At 41.7% G+C, this 18770-nt stretch overlaps 1 protein-coding gene across 4 annotated transcripts in view; it reads left to right on the forward strand.

Moving 5' to 3' along the window:
* Positions 1-18770, forward strand: part of SLC24A2 (solute carrier family 24 member 2) — a 282668-nt gene that overhangs the window by 193737 nt on the left and 70161 nt on the right. For 3 of the 4 annotated variants that reach the window (XR_008376001.1, XM_053571778.1, XM_053571801.1), the window contains exon 5: positions 10579-10629. The exons of the other annotated variant lie outside the window; for it this stretch is intronic. Coding sequence is in view for 2 of the 3 variants with exons in the window: in XM_053571778.1 (XP_053427753.1) it covers positions 10579-10629 (51 nt within the window). In the remaining variant the exon portion in view is untranslated. The remainder of the gene's footprint in view (positions 1-10578; positions 10630-18770) is intronic. 4 annotated transcript variants of the gene reach the window in all.

Here is an 18770-nt window from a genome sequence, read left to right on the forward strand (position 1 = left end):
ATAACAATGTGAAAGACAGGTGAAAAGTGCGGAGAATGTCAGGTAGTGAGAAAAGACGGAGAGAGAGAGTTCAAATAAGACTGTTATAGTAGCCTAGGCGAGGCCTTGGCTAAGGCAAGGGTGGTGGGGATGGAGTAGAAAAGACAAACTAATTATTGGGGCTTTGTGACTGGTTTGGACTGTGAGTGTGGCTTATAGATGTATGAACACAACAGCGTCACCTAATCCCTCCTACCACCCCTCCCACCCTGCGGATTTTCCTCACATGTAATATAACCAAGCTCATGTTTCTAGGAAAGAAAATGATGGGCCTGTTTTCTTTTTCTTTTCTATTTTAAGGATTTACCACCTTGTAAATCCTTAAAAATAGAGGGTGGGGGATGGAATGCTTTGCTACTTTTAATACTGGATAATAATTGTTTTTGTAACCCCCACTCCAGATTTGCTAGGATTTAGTCCAAAAGTACCTTTTGCTTAATTTTCTAAACATAATCTTTCATTTTATAGAATGCAAAAATGTATCTAAGATGTTAGATGATGTCATTAGTGAAAATGTTAGCTTCCTAATTTCCTTACCTACCCAAAAAATTTATTAAGAATATGTTTTAGAAACTTGCTATTAGAAGAGTCCAAACAGATTATCTGAAATAATTTCAAACACTGCATAGATGGTTTTAGATAGTCCATGCTTTTTGTATTCAAACCATATTTTTCACTATCTTCAACAATACTCCTTTCTCCCTTTAAGCTCCAGCTGGAAAAGAAGAGACTAGAGAAAATGTTGAATATTCAACTAGAACTCTAAATTGATGCACATGAAAACAATAATAGTGACAATAGGAATAACTAACATTTATCGAATGCTTACTATGAGTCAGACACTGCGCCAAGAATTTTGCATGAATCCTATAAAATAGGACTTTGATTATAACCATTTTACAGATAAGAGCATTTAAGTCCAGAGTAGATAAAAAATGTTCCCAAGAACACAAGGGAGTAATTGATAAAGCCGGGTTCAAATCCAGAATTGCTAGATCCCAGAACCCACTCTCTGAACCACTATACAATTGCTACTTTCCTGAACAACTGGAGTCCCTCTTTAGCTTTCCTTTGAAAGGCAAACCTTAAAGATCTATATATTCTCTCTCTCTGTGTCATAAATGCTTTAAATAATACTAGTCTCAATACACTTAATGTCAAATGACACAAAAGAATATGACATTCATAGACTTCCTTTAACATATCATAATTGGTCATTATTTTTGTCATTCTTTTCCTTTTACCTGATGCTTCTTCACTATAAACTTGTGAAATGAACGTTAGGGACAAGGTTCTTGTCCTGGGTGGTCACTTATTGTGATCAATTATGTTAATCTGGACAACTCATCACTTGCTCAGCTTTGACCCAATCATAGAACGATGATACACACACACGTACGCACAAGCACTTGAAATGTTCCAGGCACAGTACAAAGTCCCTTGCAACAACATAGTATGGGAGGTACTAGAGTTAGCCCATTTTACAGATGATAAAACCAAAACCAATGACTATCTCCCTACAAAGTCACATAGCTAAAAAGAAAGCAAAGCTGGGCTCAGAGCCCACTCCAAAACTTATGCCATGTTATAAGATTTCCTTGTTCGGCATTTTAGTGATAAGGTCTCCTGACAGCAGACCACCCTGATCCTGTGAAGATCAGGAGAATTCATTGGATACTTGCTTTTCCATTCCTGTGATACTTTACTAAGAAGAATGTGTTGAAATTTTTAAAAAGGGAAAATAGATCAGAAGAATGCTTTAAAGCCATAGTAATACCTACCATATATTTAGTGAATATTATGTGTCGCTTATATGTTAAGTAACTCTTAATTCTCACCACAATCCTATAAGACAATTGTTTCCACTATTGTTTCTATTACCATATGTGTGAGAACCAAGTCTCAAAGAAGTTAGGTAATTTGCCCAAGTTCTGATGGCTAATAAGTGCCAGACCCAGTTGCCAAGTCAGGATCCACAGGCTCCAGACTACACATGCAGCTTTCATGCTATACGTTTGTTTCCTTGACTTTGGGAAAAGGAAAAATCATTTTAACAAAGTATTGTACGATTAAAAGATGTACATAAAAAGCAGGAAATCTTTTTAACCAGACTATCTTGGTTTGATTCTCTTGTCTAAGTTGCTCGTTGTTTTTTAAAAAAGAAAAATCCTTTCCAGAAACCTGCTTCTTCTTTGCTGTACTCTCCCCCTCCCTAACCCCCTTTGAAAAGAAAGCAGCAGCCCAGCACATCCGGGTCCCATTTTTCTTGCTTGATCATCCAGAGCATGTAAAATAAGGTGAAACATGGCCTGAGTCAGCTTCTCACAGGACAGGAATCTGTAACTGCTGATATTGCTAAGCAACACCACAGAGGAGCAAGGCTGCAAATTAGGTGACAAATTTATAAGAAGTTGGAGAATCTAGGGCCTCGCTTGGGCATTTCATTATGAACCATCTGGATGATCCGCAGTAATGACCACACTTTATTGTTCACTGTTCAAGGATGATAATTCCCACATAATTATATTGGCATCTCCCTCTTTGATCCTAACCTACCTTTCAGAACCTTCCACCATCTTTTTCCATAATCCAGATATGTCCCTGCAAGATAATTGGCAGCAGTTACACCTAATGGACCACTTCTATTCCTCCCCCAAAATAAAATTTAAAACAAAACAAAAAACACCACTCTCTTGGCAGAGCTGGCTGGCAGGAGTTTGCATAAAGAAGGGAATTAGTCATGGGATCATCACAACTCAGTGGCGTGGGCTCCACCGTGCTGCTCCCAGAGGAGCCTGAGGTGTGAAACTTAGTCTCATTTCAAGCCAGAGAGGAACAGACTCTGCTACCTCCCCCAGGTGAGAGATGTGAGCTTCGAGGGAGACAAGGAAGTGAGCCAGAGTCCTTGACCTTCTGCAGAAGAGTTGCCTGGAAAGGACCTCTTTAGTTCCAATGGCCTGGCTGGTCTCATTTTTTCCTTCCTTATATTTCTACCAATATTTGTAAGAAAATTGAACTAAGCAACCTGATTTTAAACCAAGGGTTATAAAGTGACAAGCCAAATACTTTCCAATGTTGTTGTTTTTTTAAATTTGCAATTAGTTGGCAACATTTAAAAATCGGGTGATTTTACATAAAAATCCAGATATCTGGCTTCCATAATAATCAGACAATCTGTCAACATTGTACCTGCCTACATTTCCCCCCAGGGGCCAGAGCTGGAGCAAAGGGGCTGCTGCCCCTTTTCAGGCATGTACTGTCTAGCTTTCCATAATCCTTACCACTCTCTATTGTTTTTTCCAGCCCACTTCATGCCTGGCCTCTGTGATTCATTGGCACCCCGTCAGATTGCTTGCTGTTCTCCAGGCACTGGGCCATATTTGGGGCATCTTCCTGACTTCTGGTGTGGCCACAAATGGGGCATAAGTAACTTGGGGGGCTGGTGCCCCAGAATGTTACAGCACCAGGACATCAAAAGAAAGTAAGGAAGTATAGGAGGAAAGTGGAGGGACAGATGTGGCAGCAGTAACAAGACCTGTGTCTGGGTGTGCAGAAAACTTGGAAAGAGAGAATGAGATTTCATAAAGGAGCTAGATTTGGAGTTCATGAAAATCAGGTGGTCTCTCTCTAAGACGTAGTCGTGTGTGTGTGTGTGTGTGTGTGTGTGTTCACAAATCCTACTTGAAACTCAATAGCTGATGGAAGATTAGCTGTCCTAATCTGTTTCGTGCTGCTATAACAATACCTAAGCTGAGACTGGGTAATTTATAAAGAACAGAAATTTATTTCTCACAGTTCTGGAGGCTAGGAAGTTCAAGAGCAAGGTGCAGGCAGGTCTAGTATCTGGTCTCTGCTTCTGAGATGGTGCTTTGAATGCTGCATCTTCCAAAGGAGGGGAGCACTGTGTCTTCCCATGGCAGAAGAGCAGGAGAGCGAGAACCCATTCCAGCAAACCCTTTTTATAGCAGCATTAATCTAGTCAGGAGCTGCGCCCACAGAATAGCCAAACACCTCCAAACACTGTTGCATTGGGAACTAAGTTTCCAACACATAAATTTTAGGAGACACATTCAAACCATTAATAATTACCTACAAGTTCGACCATTTATTTTTATTTGCAAAGTTCCTGCCTGCCTTCCAAAAGCTTAAGTGAGAAGTTTTAATCTCATAGAAGAAGTACTCATTAATGTAGATCTGGAAAATTCAGATGTGAAAAGAACTCCACAGGGCAAAATGATCTCTGTTAACACCTCGTGCATGACATACGTGTGTGCCCCATGTTGGCATGACCATCCCCAGGCAAACTACACACATTTCAGAGCTCCTTGGGGAAGTTTAACACGTGAACATCAATCTCCCACAGAATGATAATAGAACTTCTGCAGTGAGTCAGTACTTTGAAAGCTTTTTTAATTGAGAGTTAGAATTTGAAAGTTAAAATATGCCTTTCATTCTGACTTGTGTAAGAAGTGAGAATTTGTTGTTTCTTGTTTAACCTCCTTTTCTTAAGGGTTTTTATTTTTTTAGTTAAAAAAAATTACTTGCATTGGCATAAACATTTTATATAAAAGAATAATGACCAATTAAAGCCTTTTAAAGGAAACCCATTAATTTTGGTAGTCTGCCAGTCCTTTTTGAGGTTAAATCAAACAAAAAGCTTGACATTGGGCTGTATGGGAAGGCATCTCTTAACTAGAAATTCATGTTTATTTTTTGATGTAAATTTTCCATGCATATAGACAGGAAAAAAAGATAGTGATGTTTTTCTAACCCAATTACCCTGCAAGAAACTTAAAAATTGTAGAGATCTACAAAGTGCTACGTTTGTAGGGATCAGGGTAGGAAATTACAAATACTCCACCCTCATACTACCCATTTACAAAACTTCAAAACACTTTTACTCTATAATAAAAATAAATTCACAGATATTTATAAAAATATTTTTAAACCTTCATCTTCAGGCTAAAATGTTAATATTGAAAAACATGGTTCTGGAAATTAGGCAGCCTTTGCCAAACTGAAAGTTTTTCTTTTGACAATTTTCCTTATATTTAAGGTAAGAAGATGTGTGGGGCGGGGGTTGTCGACTTGCACGTGTCATGTATAGATTGATGCTCACCTACAGAGACAGAGTTGGATGGGATTTAGCTATCTTGTGCTGGGCTGAGTCAGATGTTCAGGGTGGACCCTTGTCAGATGATGAAGAGAGATATCAGCTGTTAAAGATGTTTGTACCACCCCCAATGCAGACTGCTTTAGAGCTAGATCTCATCTGATCCTCCAAAACCCTTCCTGAGAATAGGGATTTATTGGTTTGGGCCACGTTTTATGGAAGAAGAGACTGAGGCTCAGAAAGGGCCACGCTGCTCCTAGACAGAGCCAGGCTTTGAGTTAGCTGTCTGCTTTGTCTCACTCAGAAGCACTGTTAACCTGAATAGGGATGTGGTATCAACAGTCAAGGAGCTTCAGACATCAGCACGTTCGGGGCATCCTGAACCTCCCTGGGAGTGTGCCCTGATATACTTTATTTAAGAATGTGAGAAGAGTACATGATAGGAGAAGAGCACAGCCTTAGGTTCTGCTGGGAGAGATCTAAAGAGAAATGGGGTCTCTGCTTCCAACAGATAAACGAGCTACTGGGAGAGGCAGGCCCATGTGCAAACATTAGAAGGAAAAGTGGCCAGTAGGTTTCAAGCTAGAAGGCTGGCAGTCAGATAAACGAAGTGTCCTCTTTGTACATCCTGCTCCCCTGGTTGTGGTTTATGTTCTGATTCTCCAAAGATCTGACAGCAGAAAAGTAGGACTGATGAAGAGGTCTTTTTTATTTTATTTTATTTTATTTTATTTATTTTGCTGACTTCTCTACTTTGTTTGATTTTTTTTTTCTTTTTTCTTTTAATTAAATCATAGCTGTGTACATTAATGCAATCATGGGGTACAATGTACTGGTTTTGTTTTTTTGTTTTGGAGGGTTTTTTTGTTTGTTTGTTTTTTGGGTTTGTTTTGAAACAGCACCTCAAGCTGTCACCCTGGGTAGAGTGCCGTGCCATGGCATCACAGCTCACAGCAACCTCCAACTCCTGGGCTCAAGTGATTGTCCTGCCTCCACCTCCCAAGTATCTGGGATTACAGGCACCTGCCACAATGCCCTGCTATTTTTTGGTTTGCAGCCATCATTGTTCATGGGGCCCAGGCTGGATTTGAACCTGCCAGCTCAATGTATGTGGTTGGTGTCTTAGCCGCTTGAGCCACAGGAGCCGAGCCCAATGTGCTGGTTTTATATACAATTTGAAATATTTTCATCAAACCGCTTAACATAGCCTTCACGGCATTTTCTTAGTTATTGTGTTAAGACATTTATATTCTGCACCTAGTAAATTTCACATGTACCCTTGTAAGATGCACCATAGGTATGGTCCCACTAATTACCCTCCCTCCACCCTTCCTCCCCCCTTCTCTCCCCTCCCACTCCCCTTTCCCCTTCTTCTTGGGCTATAATTGGCTTATAGCTTTCATGAGAAAGCTATAAATTGGTTTCATAGTAGGGCTGAGTACGTTGGATACTTTTTCTTCCATTCTTGAGATACTTTGCTAAGAAGAATATGTTCCAGCTCCATCCATGTAAACATGAAAGAGGTCTTTTTTAAATACTGGCCCAACATTGCAAAATTTCTTTTATTGTTGAACAACAAATACCTGTTTAAGAGCTCCATAAGTAGTGTTGAATCTGTTCTAACAAAGCTGTAGAAAATACCAAGTTCTCTAAACGTGCTGCTTCGTGTCCCGTGGGCGTCTTTCATTCTTCTTTGTGATGCTTGCAATAATGGCAGCTTCTCATTGTTGATTGCTTAGTGTGTGCCCTCATCTTGTTACCCTTGGCCCCACCTTATGAATACAATTATCATCCCTTTCTTCAGCTGAGGCTCAGAGAGGTGAAGGAACTTGCTCAAAGTCACACAGCTATTAAGTAGCAGATCTTGTATCCAAAGCTACCCCTCTAACTTCAGAGCCCCATATTCTTCATGCTGCACTACTGAAAATTATCCTTTCCTGGGTTTGATGCAATCCAGCATTAGTACACACTTGCTTGACAGGTATTAGACAACTTTACCAAGAAACTACTGTTTGTATTGAGAAGGCCTTGATTTTTAGATCTTTACAAATAAGTCGAACCAATACCAGAAAAATTGCTAACTCTTTGATTGAGACAAAAAATGAACATGTTGATCATTTTTCCCAGCAGGTAACACATGCTTGTTCCCATTGATTTCTCTACCTCTGTTTTTCATTCTAACAAAATGAGCTCCACATAGATGCTTCTATTGACTTTCTGTTGGATATGTCAGAATTTTGAGGCCTCAAATGTGTGAACTTGTTTTCCTGAAGCTCCCACCTTGGGGACTCATGGGGAAAGTGTCAAGAATGCCAAAGGCCTCAAAAGTAAAGCCAAGAAAGGCAATGTTGGAAAGAGAAATCTCTGTCCATGTACTTCTCTAGAAAGGAGGAGATTAGGAGCTCAAAATACTAGTCTTGTTCAGAGGTTCTTTGTGAATGAACATAAGACGCTTACTTTGATTTTATCTATCAGGAAGTATGAACGAAAACTCAGAGAGACCTTAAAGCCAAAGTGAGATTTGTGGCAGGACTAAGAGGAGGTGGGCAGAGGAACAATGAAAGGTACCATCTCCCTGGAGACCCAGGAGCTTGGACACCTGTGGCCTGAAAGCACGTGTGGTTCCCTGGACAGGTAGCATCATGATGGGATTACAGGCTCGTATCAACCACTGGGTTCAGGAATTTTTCCTCAGTCTGTGTGGCCTTCTGAGAGAAATGTTATAGAGAAGAGGCACAGGTGGCCCCCAGGAAGACACCCACGGTGATGCATCACTCAACCATCCTGGCTGCCTGTCACTCAGCTAATACAGTGAATAGTACTACTTGCTGTTACCCAGTAGGCTCTAGAGCTCTCTTGCTTCCTCCCTCCCATCTCCAAAAAACTAATCTTGGATTGACTCAGTCTGAATCCTAACCCAGTTATGCTCAAGGTGCTTTGATGCTTAGTTATTGCTCCTGTGCAAGTGAGTTTTCCTTTGTGCCTCCTGGGTCCTCTCAGCAAGACTAGGCAAGCTGTCAGCAGACAGTGGCTGAGGCCACCTTCCATGAGGCATCACGGACTGTGGATACCAGCCAGGTGCATGCCGGGCACTGGCTTCTGTGTTCATGTCCTGTTTGTCCTCGTAGGGTGTCATTCCTCTTCCTGCACCTTCTATGGCCCTGACTCGGGGAGGAGGATGCCTGGTTCCTGGAGCTGCTGCCGAGCTCCCTGTCTCTCCAGCCATTGTGGGCAATGTTAGACGTGCTCTGACAGGCCGGTTTCCTTCTCCACTCTTCTCTGTCCTTTCTTAAGTAAGCTGCAAACGCGGTTCTCTTGGCTTGAGCAGAGAGCGTTCCCCTCCATACCTTTCTTACTGTGCTTGGAATTGCCACATCACCTGTTGTTCTTCAGCTTTCCCTTCTCTCCTACCATCATTAGCCTCATTTTTGGAATGTTCTGTCAAGTTCTTGTCCCTCTGTCCCATTCATCATCCAAGAAAGCAGCTAAGAACATATCTAGACATTGCCACAGTGGCAAGAAGGTTGACAGTTTCGATTACAACTTTGTAAAACTAAAGCAATAATTAAACAATATGATTGTATTTATTTATTTATACCTGGTTTCACGAGAGATGAGGTTGAGAATAATGTCACTTGCCACATGCAGATGTTTGTCAGGTGTAATTGATGCATGAAAACATGTGTGTGCATCCAAAGAGGTTTGCATCCATAAACGTGGATCTGTAGAAATGCAGTGGTGCTCTCCACTCTGCAGGGTCTGGTCTATGCCCAACACTACAAACACAGAGCCACCCATACTCTGAGCAAATGACACAGAATGCCAGCTGCACACTCCACTGCTTACCTCGGGGAAGGACACGGGGCCACAAATCAATTAGTTAGCCGACATGATTTACCAGCTTACTGCAAGATCACACACACATACACAAACATATTATGTAAGAAGCTACTATGAACATGTTGGATACTTATGAAAGTATTTAGATCATTTAAGAATTCTAAAACTTCTGCGACGTGAAATATGTAATAGACTATTACTAAAATACCAGACAAAAATGTATTCCACTGATGGCAATCTTCAAACATCATGAAAAATGTTTTCTTGTTATTTACACAACCTTCAACTTCTTATTAAAGGACATGCACCTTTTGTGATGTATCAAAGAAAAAAAAAATTCCAGAATAGGAAGGTTTGTGCAGAAACATAAAGATGAAGTGATTTTTCTCCCCAAGACATAATTTTGCACTGGTGTATTGAAACAGCTTTAGGTAAAAATTTAGGCATGCGGAAAAATAGAGAACGTATGATATAAATATAAGAAAATATTTATTATTGCATTTTAAGCCAGATCATTCATCTTGCACACAAAACCCATTAATTGTAAGTTGATGCCTGTGTGATTCCCAGTGGCCGCCCAGGTTAATGGGCCGTGGAAGCCTTCTGCACACTCACGGAAGTATCTCTTGAGTGTAATTAATTTCTTGAGGTTTATTGGAAGAGTGTTGTTATGACCAGGAGAAAATATTTTTAACTTGCTCACAATGTTACTTCAAACAATCTGGAATTTTCAGACGAACAAGAATAAAAGTTTCTATTTTAAAACCAAAATGAGAAAACTCCCACCAGCTCACATTCCGCCAGCGGTTTCCATTACAGAGGAGTCAGCTGTGATCTGCACACGAAGAGGAGCTGCTGGGCTTCCCCCCCTGCTGTTCACACAGCAGCGGGCAAAGCCCTGGTCTGAGAACAGTGGCCGCTCTGTCATCTGTCTGAGCCAGGTCTTCCCTGGGCAGCTGCCTCCCCCCTCCTCCCAGAGCTCTCTGCACCTTCAGCCCCTCTTCCTAGGGGGCTGCACAGTGCCATTCAGTGTTTTCTGTCTAAAATACAAGTTGGGAAGTAAAAGGAAAGTTTAGAACCTGGTTTCTCATTTTGCATTTTCCCAGGCAGCCTTCTTTATTTTCTAGGAAGTGGTTCTGTTGTAGAAAAGCTGTGAAATGAACTTCTGGAACAGCTATTCCATGGCCCGTAATGGCAGCGTCTGCAAGCTTCTGTGGGCCAGGCCACCGTCCTTGCTCAGCCCCTTTCTCTAAGAGTGTCACTGTAAAAGTTATAGGATTAGGCTAGGCCTGGGGTGAAGTTACCTTTGCCAATATTCTGTTTTATCAGAAGTTAAAATAGCTGTGACCTGTTCTGTAATGCAGGGCACATCCTATCCCAGGAGAATAATATATTTTAAGTGATTTCTGAAAATGGGCTGTGAGAGCTGTCTGCCACATGGGCCATGTTTGCACATCTCCATATAGTTAACGATTGCAGAATTTGACAGTATAACTCTGAATCTGATTAATTAAAAATGTGTAAAAACAAAGTTCTTGCATTATAGCTCGTTCCTTATCTTTGTGTCTTTTACTGTGATGTTGTAGAACTTGGATCATATGGAAAACTAAAATATTATGACACAATGACTGAAGAAGGTAAGAATAATTTTAGAATTGTATGCATTGGCTTTTGTTTTTTCATTTCTCGTATCTGTTGCTTGCCCATGTTTTTAACCTCTTTTTTCTCTTTGCATGACTTCAGTGACATTGTGTGATTTATTCTCATTCTTTCTGCATTTTTTTGTCTAGTTTTTGCCATTGTGTTTATTTGGGATTGGAGACGTGCAATACCATGGGTAATCACGTTATCCCATTCAAACAATCCAAACCATCTTAATTGTGTAACATACTCGGAGAAATGGTGTCAGCAACATAAACACAAGTGAGTGCCCACCATGCTAGCATTATCCCTCCACATGCTAACAACACTATGTAGAAAAATTCATCCAATACTCTTGTAATTAAGTCCTTAATTTCAGAGACGGACGTATGTTCTGGTGATTTTCTGATGCAAGGCATGAGAGAGCTGAAGTAATTCCTATACCCAAACCAGATGGAGGCCTGATTCTGATTCAAAGAGCTGTAGGCCTATGCCCCTCAGCCCCAAAGTCCCTATTAAAGCAGACGACAGCCTTACTCTGAGAGGCCAGGGCCACTATTCTAGCCATAGAATCATCTACCTTAGAGTTTCTACTCCATGAAGTTTGGCATGTCATTTTAACCACTTTCCCTGAGTAGAGATGTATTTAAAATGTATTTATTAATGAATTCCAAGCACTACCCCAGAACACAGCTGTGTGCCCAGCAGAATCTCTTTTTCTGTTTAGGTTGACCATGAAACAGCAATTTGAAATTTTTTGATTCTTGTAAAGGGACCTATCCTATTGCCCTTTTTCACCACACACATACTTCCATCTTTTAAATAATACATATAATATTTGTAAGTTATGAAAACATGTAAGGTTTTTACATGATTTTTTACTCTGATACTGACAAGAAAGCCAAAGAGGTACCCTGGTAGGGGAATCAACTAATGTATCCTCCAACATGAGCGAGAAACTCCCAAATGTGTTGCATATCTGGCTTTCAGCTTCCAGGATTTCTAAGTTGCCTTACCTTGCCAAAGACCTCCTCGCTGCTTTGCATGCAGGCTGCGGCGGAACACCTAACAGCCCTGGCAGGAAGAAACCCCTTCTCGACCCGCCCCACGTGGCTTCTGCCCAACACCTGGACCCCTCTCGACTGTCAGCCCTGTGCTTTGAGTTAACCACTGGGATGTTTCCCAAGGCAGCAAGCCACTAGTAGGATCTCAGCCTGGGCCCTCCCAACAACTTGGGGAAATGCAGACCCCTGGGCAGTGAGCGGCCAAGGATAGAATGCTACATGGAGGCAAAAGTGTCTTCCTACCAAGAGGACAGAAAAGGCAACCTGTACCTTCAAGGAAAGCTCACGTCCCCGCTGTGATTTTATTCATGGCTTGGGGGGCAGGTTTCTTAGCTTCCACCTGACCTGTCGTGACCCTTCGCTTTCTCTCTTTCCCTTGCCTTCCGCCCTCAACTTCCCATTGCCGGTCCGCCTGTCTCTCCCAGCCACCTCCGTTATCCCCCTTCTCCCTTGCTCTTTTCCTTCCTCTTTGCACATCTATCTGAGTGAGTGCTGCCCAAGCATCCCCTTTCTTTTCTCTCTATACCAGACAATTCAAGATCACAAGATACAAAATTCTACTTCCAGTCCGATATCACTTGAAAACATCTGGGCTTTTGAAGCAGGAAAACAAAGTCAAAATAGTGTCTGGAATTAAGAACCATGGCCCTGGGCAGTGCCTGTGGCTCAAAGGAGTAGGGTGCTGGCCCCATATGCTGAAGGTGGCAGGTTCAAACCCAGCCCCTGCCAAAAAAAAAAAAAAATAACTGCCAAAAATAAAAATAAAAAACTAAAAACTAAAACTGGCCCTTAGCGAGACGGTCAGATTGTGTTTGGGGGACCTATGGGTCACCTTTGACATTCTTTATCCTTCTCTTGACTTTCTCATCCCCTCATGCACATCCCTTTGCGTCCCTTTCATGGCTGATAATTATCCCCATTACAATAATAGCTAATAGTGGCCAAGGCAGCATTTTAAAAGGGTGTTCTATGAAATCCTAGTTACATATGATGTCACTAGGAACTTTCCAACAATCAGAAAAAAAAAAAAAAAAAGCAAGATTTCAGAGTTAAATTAAGGGGAGAACTTCTGAGTTAAGGTAAAAAGATGACTTCCTAGAGCCTTCAATATGCTACTGTGCACCGCAGCATATAGCAAATTATTAGGAAAATGGAGTATACAATATTTCCCAGGCTCTCTTATAAGGAACTTCTTATGGAACCCTTATGGAAACACTGGTAAAGGATAATCTTTCACTTGGAATAGAAACCTCTGAAAACTTAAAAAGTCTTCTTAAGTCTTATCTTATGGGAAAAGAGGAAGGGAGAAAGGGGGACTAGTACCCCCTTAGGTATTAATCAAAAGGCTATTTGGGGACCAGGCACGGTGGCTCACACCTGTAACCCTAGCACTCTGGGAGACCAAGGCAGGTGGATTGAATGAGCTTAGGAGTTCAAGACCAGCCTGAGCAAAAGTGGGACCCCATCTCTACTAAAAATAGAAAAATTAGCTACTCGGGAGGCTGAGGCAAGAGGATCACTAGAGCCCAAGAGTTTGAGGTTGCTATGAACTATGATACCATGGCACTCTACACAGGGCAACAGAGACTCTGTCTCAAAAAAACCCAAAAAGCTATTTGGGAACAGAGGCTTTCCATCCAGACACCTCAGATCACATCTTTCAGCAGCTGCCTCCATGACAAGCTAGGTCTGGCTTGGACCTAATTCTGGGATTCCACCTAGAAGACTCAGAGCCAGCTCAGTGTCCTCAGCAGTCATACATGACCTCTTCAAAGTTTCAAAGGACCTCTCCCCTCCCATTGGAAAATAATAACTGTGATTTACGTCACTTCCATTTTGTACAATTTAAGGAAGTGCAATAAAGCCCAAGCTGTTTGGGGCAATAACTGTGGACTAGCTAACCTTTGGGAAATACCCCTCCACTTAAGCACTCCCACAACTTGAGAATCATGACGAGCCCTCAAGCAGGGCTTTATTGTGATTGCCCATGTGACAAGTCATTATTTATAACTGTTTTCAGAGAATTCTCTGGATGTTGTGGGAGCTCAACTACTCACAATGAAGACTGGGTTTTATTTTTTCCCCTACATGGATCAAATGGAAAGATACATTATATATTCCACCCTATATCCAAAGAGAAATTGAGTGATGAGTTTTAATTATAGACAACTATCCTGCACATATTCATTACTTTTAAGCACCTGCTGTGTGCAAGTTATTCTGCTAGATGCTTTGGGGAAATCAGAATAAAAGATGGGCAGTCTGCAGACAGATATAACATACAGCAGTCGCTGAGGCACCAGGAGCAAAGTGGCAAGTACCATATGTCCTCAGAAGGTGATGGCAGACTATGAGGGAGAGATTTCTTTCTATCATGGCTGGGGGGATTGGAGAAGAAGATAATCTTTGAACTGGGCCTAAAGGATCAGTCAATCTGGGCTTAATCAGGGAAGGAGAGCGGATAGAACCAACCTACTAGGCTAAAATGAAAGGGATGAAAGGATGGGTGCATCCACCATTTATTTACTAGGTGCCTCCTACCTGCTACATTCAGGCTGTGGGCTTTATAAATCCTATTTGATCTAATCCTCATAATGAGCACACAAGGTCAATTGTATTGAAGATGAGAAAACCGAGACTCAGAGAAGTATTAGGAGAGGAAAACAAAAAAAGCAAAGTCATTTGTGCTAGGACTCAGGCGCTAAGTTGATGATGTGGGCCCTGAAATCAAGTCCGTGTCACACCAAAGCCCTGTGTACCCCACTGCATGTGCTGTGCAAGGTGCGTAGAGGAACAGGGTCATTTCATGTTGGCTGCAGCTTAGGGAGTGGGAAGAAAGGCTTGACAGACACCATTGACTAAAAAAAAAGGGCATCATAGTATGGGCACCAAGGAGCTATGGAAGAAAACATTTACCCTACTTGAACACTTTCTCATAAAAAGTTTGTTTTAATAAAAACAATATACTTACTCTCAGATACTGGACAAAACCATTACCTTTGAAAAAAATTGTTCTTGTCTTCCCTCCCTCCCTCTCTTAGGTGCCCTAGAACCTGCCCTAGAGCACTCCCTGAACCACACCCAACCTCCTCTTCCACCCCCAGCCAACTGAAGTTTTACCCACTCATTCATTCATTCCCTCATGCATTCATTCATCAACATCTAGTATGTACCAGCTGCCAGATGGGGGGCAAAACCCATGGAGATTAAAGACAGTCCTCAGAAGGGATTCCTGACCCCATAGGAGACACAGATAGGGCGATGCCTGGTGAGACGGGCAGAGCCTGGCACAGAAGGAGCTCAGCAGAAGGCACAGGAAACAAGGGCAGGAGAAACCATGAAGCTCAAAGCATTACACCCTGTAGGTGATATCTCCACTGCCTGCTCTTGTGTCCCAAGATAACAACCTGCCTCACCTGCTGCTTAAGTGCGCTAATGCATTCACTTAATAACTGAGCTCTGTATGAGACATTTTGCTAGACCTGATAGATTAATAAGCTTCATTACTCCAGGAATGAACTATATTTGCTTCTGTGACAAAACATTTCTGGAGATGCAAATGAATAACTGGGGGTAATACTTCAGCAACCCCCCCCATGTAAGGCCCCCCTTATCTCCTTATATAGTGCTACTGCACATTTGTAGGAGAGCAATCTCCAACTTTTGCATAAAGGTAATAGCCCATAATATATTTCTCTATGAATAGTTTATTTCTCTCCTGCAGATACTCAAATTTCATACCATTCTCACTCTGGAAAATTATCAATAAAGTGAACTTGGCTTCTTTCCTAAAAGTACTCTAAATGAAAATATCAAAAGTTAGTTCAGGCTTAGCGCCTGTAGCACAGTGGTTATGGCGCTGGCCACATACACCCAGGCTGGTGGGTTCGAACCCAGCCTGGGCCAGCTAAACAATGACAACTGCAACAAAAAATTAGCCAGGCATTGTGGCAGGTGCCTGTAGTCCCAGCTACTTGGGAGGCTGAGACAAGAGAACCGCTTAAGCCCAGGAGTTGGAGGTTGCTGTGAGCTGTGACATTACGGCACTTTACCAAGGGTGACATAGTGAGACTCTGTCTCAAAAAGAAAAAGTTAGTTCAAAAGGCAACAAATTTGTGTAGTGGAACAGATTAAATTCAAAGGATAAGAGGCCTTTCCACCAATGGTATTATATATAACCAGTAATTTTTGCTCTTTGGAGACAAACATTTCAAAGAGACATGTAGGCAGTAGGTAGGTAGGTAGGTAGACATCCTAATATCTTGCAAAGAAGTGACATTGGGGGAGAGCATCATGTTGTCCTCAATTCATTGCCACTTAACTGAAGCCATTTCTAAAAAATTCACCATTATTTAAAAAAGTCAACCTTTGTTCATTTGTATAAGGAGAAAAGGTAAAAAAAGGTTGTGATATCAAGGGCAAAAATTACATTGACCTTTTTCCTTAATTAAATTTAGCCTACTGTTTCATGGCAACCAACAATCCCTTTAGCAAGCTGAAAAACTAATAATGTCTTACATGAATCATGGGGCCCTAAATTAGATATGTAGCTGAGTTTTGAAAAAACCCATTATTTCAAAGAAACAAAAGTATCTTAAGGTCACATAGTCTAGCCAGTCTTAGTTCCAATGAAATAATCTAGCTCTTTTTCAAAGATAAATTAAACTTTGGAATTCCATTCAGCAGTAAATTACATTGTCTGAGATGTATCCACTAAAAATATAATTTTGAAATAAGTCCTTGGTGTTATCTGTGGTCATCCTAGGACATTTTAATCCTTAGTTGACTAAATGAGACTGTGCTATGTATACTGATATCAGACAGAATAGGTTCAACTATCTGTAGCAGAAAATCCAAATTAATGATGTCTTAAATAGGTTGGAAGTTTATTTTTCTCTCAAGTATAAGAAGTCCATATGTAGACAGTACATGGAAGATCTGGCAACTCCACAATAATTCAAGACCCAGGAACCTTCCAGCCTTCTGCTTTACTAAACTAGTATATGATTTTCAACCTCAAGGACACCACCACCACCACCCCATGGTCCTATGTGACTGCTGCAGCTCCAGCCATCACATCTCTATTCCAGAAAGGAGGAGTGTCAGAGTGATTTTCCCTAGATGTGTTGCCTTGTTTTCAAGAATGCTTCCTTGAAAACCCTCTCAGTGAAATTAGCTTAAAATTTAATCACATGGCTAATTTTTAAAAATTTAGTTGGTTAAGCTGGCTAAATTGGTATCCCCCAATAATTTAGGTATTATGTCATTAGGAAATGAAAACAAAATAGATATTGGATAGGCAAGTTGCAATCTCTCCACAACAGGAAAATCTCACTTTCACGTAACTGTGTGTTGATGAGGAAGGCTGAGAACAGCTATGTGAGGATGGTTGAGAGCTCATGTTAAATCTGAGCTGCCTATGAGACATCTAAGTGGAGATGTCGAGACAGTCGTAGGTGTGGAAGTAGGTGTGGAAGTCTAAAGCTTGGCAGAAGTGCCAGGAGGGGTAGTAGACGTAAATTTAGGAGTCATAGAGTATAGGTGTTACTTAAAGCCCTAGAACTGGGTGACAATGCCTGGCAAATAGATAGAGAAGAGAAGACCAGAAAATGAACCCTAAGGACTCCACATTTAAAGCCTAGAGAGAAGGGGTAGGCCCAGGAAAGGAGAGAGGTGGAAGAGCCAGGAGGGAATGGTGTCCCAGAAGCCAAGTGAAGACCACATTCCAAAGGAGGGCCCTGAAAAGGTGAAAGCATTCATTAGCCAACAGAATTGTAGTAGAAAGAGAAAAAGGAGTGATGGACAAAAAGTGAGACACTTCAAATCAAGATTTTGGAAGTAGTACAGTTATTGCCAGTGATACGGTCTGCAGACTGCCTGCAGGGTGGGTGAGTGAAATGTGCTGGAGGAAGGGAGCCCGGAGCAGGCAGGTAAGGGCCAGGAGGAGCCGGGTGTTGCCGGGTTCCACTGCCTAAAGTCTTACACGACACAAAAGGGGACAGGAGTGAGGGTAGAAAGGAAAGCGGCAGGCTGGTTCCTACACATTTCAGGAATGAAGGGAGGGGCACCAGGAAGTCAGAGGGGCAGAGGTGGTGAAATAATTGGCTTGCACTTCGCAGGAGTGAGGCAATATGATCTAGAAGTAGTGAGGAAGTGGGGGGTGGGGTTGGAGTGTGGCACATTTGGAGGGACAAGCATAGGGCTGTCTCACCAGGAGAGGGGTGTTTGGGGACCTGCTTAAGTTAGCTAGGAGTGGTGTCACAGTTGGGGAAGCAATTGGCCTCCCTCCGTTCAGAGAGAGAGTTTAGCCCAGCATAGGAAGACTTTTCTACAGACATGTACAGAGACGGAATGGCTTGCCTTAGGAGGGAGTGCGTTCCCTTCTCTGGAGAAGACAGGGAAAACCCCATTAGAAATGCGTTCAGATAATGGATTCTTTTATGCTACTTCCAGTTTCATGCCTAAGATTCTGTCATATGCCTTTTACTAAATGTAATGGCAACATGGGTTTGCAGTCTACTTAAACCCTCTGAAAACTTGATCTTGCCTTTTGGCTAAGCTGTCATAAGTAGGTTCCTGGACCATACCATCTAAAATAAAAAGTGTGTATATTATTTAATCCAGCCCATACTCAAATTCTTTATTAATGTGGCTAAATATAGCAAATAATATATTACAGTGGTTCTCAACCTTCCTAATGCCATGACCCTTTAATACAGTTCCTCATGTTGTGGTGACCCCAACCATAAAATTATTTTCATTGCTATAGCAGCTGGGGGTCACCACAACATAAGGAATTGTATTAAAGGAAGGTTGAGAACCACTGTATTAGATAGTTCCTGTGGACTAGACCCTTTAAACAAATGAAAAAATTATATATACATATATTCCCTTTTAGATACAAATTCAAACTTTTACCCATGGCTCACAGCAACCTCCAACTCTTGGGCTCAAGCAATTCTCTTGTCTCAGCCTCCCAAGTAGCTGGAACTTCAGGCACCCACCACAACACCCGGCTATTTTAAGAAATGGGGTCTCACTCGGGCTCAGGCTGGTCTCGAACCTGTGAGCTC

The sequence above is a fragment of the Nycticebus coucang genome, chromosome 2 (assembly GCF_027406575.1).
Source record: "Nycticebus coucang isolate mNycCou1 chromosome 2, mNycCou1.pri, whole genome shotgun sequence".
Classification (NCBI taxonomy): Eukaryota; Metazoa; Chordata; class Mammalia; order Primates; family Lorisidae; genus Nycticebus; species Nycticebus coucang.